This window comes from Pipra filicauda, unplaced genomic scaffold (assembly GCF_003945595.2).
Source record: "Pipra filicauda isolate LSUMZ 115617 unplaced genomic scaffold, ASM394559v2 scaffold1754_size3558_pilon, whole genome shotgun sequence".
Classification (NCBI taxonomy): Eukaryota; Metazoa; Chordata; class Aves; order Passeriformes; family Pipridae; genus Pipra; species Pipra filicauda.
In genome coordinates this window covers 172-3,555 of record NW_024104267.1, presented here as the reverse complement: position 1 = coordinate 3,555, position 3,384 = coordinate 172, and the positions used below count along the sequence as shown (strand labels likewise).

General features: G+C 53.5%; 1 protein-coding gene across 1 annotated transcript; it reads right to left on the bottom strand.

Annotated features, from left to right (window-relative positions):
• Positions 1 to 1,085: 1,085 nt before the first annotated feature.
• Positions 1,086 to 3,132, bottom strand: LOC120322958 (translation initiation factor IF-2-like; the record flags this gene model as incomplete). The annotated part of the gene is made up of 3 exons (XM_039379757.1): positions 2,564 to 3,132; positions 2,341 to 2,469; positions 1,086 to 1,560 (listed from the first exon to the last, which is right to left on the bottom strand). Coding segments are annotated over exons 1-3 (1,063 nt in total), but the record flags the coding sequence as incomplete, so codon positions are not given.
• Positions 3,133 to 3,384: the final 252 nt, after the last annotated feature.

Below are 3,384 nucleotides of genomic sequence, written 5' to 3'. Positions count from 1 at the left end.
TGAGGGAATTTCAGGAGGTTTTCCCGCTGCCCGTAGGCGAAGATGCACACGGGGTACCCGGCCAGGGCTGACTGGCAACGGGAATACACGGAATTTTAGGGAATTTGGGGGGAAATCAGGGAATTTCAGGGAATTTGGGGGGGATTTGGGAGGGATTTGGGGGGATTCGGGGGGAAAATGAGGGAATTTCAGGAGGTTTTCCCGCTGCCCGTAGGCGAAGATGCACACGGGGTACCCGGCCAGGGCAGACTGGGAATGGGAATACACGGAATTCTGGGAATGCTGGGAATGCTGGGGGGGAATTCGGGGAATTTGGGGGGATTCGGGGGGAAATTTGGGGAGAAATCAGGGAATTTCAAGGAGTTTGGGGGGGAATTTGGGGGGGAAATTCAGGGAATTTGGGGGGATTTGGAGGAAATCTGGGGGGAAATTCAGGGAATTTGGAGGGAAATTCAGGGAATTTGGAGGGAAATTCAGGGAATTTGGGGGCATTGGGGCGGAAATCAGGGAATTTCAGGGGGTTTAGGGGGAAATTCGGGGAATTTGGGGGAAATTCGGGGAATTTTGGCAGGTCAGAGGGAGGATTTGGGAAGAATTGGGGAATTCTGAGGGCAGGGAGGGAATTCCAGAGCGGTTTGGGAAGAGGTTTGATGGGAATTTGGGGGGATTCAGGGGGGAATTTGGGGGGAAATTCAGGGAATTTGGGGGAATTCGGGGGGAAATTCGGGGAATTTGGGGGGAAATCAGGGAATTTCAAGGGGTTTGGGGAGAAATTTGAGGAATTTGGGGGGAAATTTGGGAGCATTTGGGGGGAAATTCAGGGAATTTTGGCAAGTCAGAGGGAGGATTTTGCGAAGGCCTGGGGAATTCTGAGGGGGGTTTGGGAATTCTGAGGGGATGGGATTTGGGAATTCTGAGGGGGATTTGGGAATTCTGCGGGGGGTTTGGAATTCTGAGGGAGTGTTTGGAATTTGAGGAGGTGGAATTCTGAGGTGGGTTTGGAATTCTGAGGGGTTTGGGATTTGAGGGGGGTTTGGAATTCTGAGGGGGGTTTGGGAATTCTGAGGGGGGTTTGGGAATTCTGCGGGGGTTTGGGAATTCTGAGGGGGATTTGGGAATTCTGAGGGGATTTGGGAATTCTGAGGGGGATTTGGGAATTATGAGGGAGGGTGGGAATTCTGAGGGGGGTTTGGGAATTCTGAGGGGGTTTGGGAATTCTGAGGGAGGGTTGGGAATTCTGAGGGGGGTTTGGGAATTCTGAGGGGGGTTTGGGAATTCTGAGGGGGGTTTGGGAATTCTGAGGGGGATTTGGGAATTCTGAGGGGGATTGGGAATGCTGGGGGGGGATTCGGGTGGGATGGAGTTGGATTTGGGTGGAATTCCGGGGATTTTTGGGACTGTTGAGCTGCAGGGGGGTGGGAAGGGATGTTTTGGGAGGCAAACCTGGACGAGCAGTTGGATTTCCTGGAATATTTCCTGCTGGGAAGCTCCGGGCGGGAAGACGCGGTCGAAGCTGAAGTCGTAGCGCAGCTCCGGGCGCCGCTCCCGCCCCACGTGGGACTGGGGGGAAAAAATGGGAATTTGGGGGAAAAAACGGGAATTTTGAGGGGAAAAGGGGGGTTGGGGGGGAAAAGGGGCATTTTTTGGAGGAAAAGAAGGAGTTGGAGGGGTGGGAAAAAGAGGGGCAGAGGCAAAAAATGGACATTTTTGCTCCCAAAAAGGCGTTTTTTTGCTGTAAAAAGAGGATGGTTTTGAGGGGGAAAAGTGGGATTTTTGAGGGGGAAAAGTGGGATTTTTGAGGGGAAAAGTGGGATTTTTGAGGGGGAAAAGTGGGATTTTTGAGGGGAAAAGTGGGATTTTTGAGGGGGAAAGTGGGCTTTTTGCGGGACCGTGGGCTTTTTGCGGGGGACCAATGGGCGTTTGGCGGGGGCCCCGTGGGCTTTTTAGAGGGGCCCCGTGGGCTTTTTGCGCGCCCCGTGGGCTTTTTGAGGGGCCCCGTGGCCTTTTTGCGGGGCACGTGGGACTTTTGCGGGGAAAACCCCCCTTTTTGCGGGCCCCGCTGGGCTTTTTTGCGGGGCCGCCCCGCCCCCTTTTTGCGGGGCAACACGCGTCAGTTTTTTTGACGCGTCCCAGACAGGCTTTTTGCGGGGGGGCCCCACCCCCCGCCTTTATTTAGCCGACCACATGCCGTATTTGAGGGGACACCCCACCTGTTTTTGCAAGGGGAACCAGGGCTTGTGTGCGGGGCACGCCACAACCATTTTTGCGGGGGGACCCTGGATTTTGAGGGGCACCACCTCTTTTTTGCGGGCCACCGGCTTTGGGGTGCCCCCTCATCCCCTCGTCGGGCCGGGTGAGCACGAGCGTTTTGGGGTCCTGAGGAGAGAAGTGGAGGTGGTGGAGCCCCCGCTGCCGCTCCGACTCCTGCGGCAGCACCGGCCGCACGCGGCAGAACACGCGGATGTTGCCCTGGAAAACAGGGGAAAAAAAAATCGGGATTTAGGGATTTTGGGAAAGTTTGGGGGGGGGGTTTTCCCCTCATAAATCCCCCCCACGAGCCCACCTTGAGCTCCTGGATATCGTTGTGCAGGCGGCGCCGCTCCATCTCCAGGCGGTGGATCCGCTCTTCCTGCTCGGCCAGGAGGGATTTCTGGGATCTCTCCACCTCCTGCAGAGCGGCCACCCGGTCCAGCTGCACGTGGAGCTGCTCCTGCACCTGCCTCAGGTGAGCCTGGGGAGGGAAAGGGGGAAAAAATGGCGCCAAAAGGGAAAAAAACGGCGGAATCCGGGCAAAATTCCCAAAGCTGTCCCGACTTTTCAGGTGCCACCAAGCGGATTTTGACACCAAAATGGCAGAACTGGCAAAAAAGCGCCATTTTATCCAGATTTTTGAGGCACTTCCTGAGGGATTTTGACGCCAAAATGGCAGAATTGGTAAAAAAACGCCATTTTTTCCAGATTTTTGAGGCGCTTCCTGAGGGATTTTGATGCCAAAATGGCAGAATTGGTAAAAAAACGCCATTTTTTCCAGATTTTTGAGGCACTTCCTGAGGGATTTTGACGCCAAAATGGCAGAATTGGTAAAAAAGCGCCATTTTTTCCAGATTTTTGAGACGCTTCCTGAGGGATTTTGATGCCAAAATGGCATAATTGGTAAAAAAACGCCATTTTTTCCAGATTTTTGAGGCGCTTCCTGAGGGATTTTGATGCCAAAATGGCAGAATTGGTAAAAAAACGCCATTTTTTCCAGATTTTTGAGGCGCTTCCTGAGGGATTTTGACGCCAAAATGGCAGAATTGGTAAAAAAACGCCATTTTTTCCAGATTTTTGAGGCGCTTCCTGAGGGATTTTGATGCCAAAATGGCAGAATTGGTAAAAAAGCGC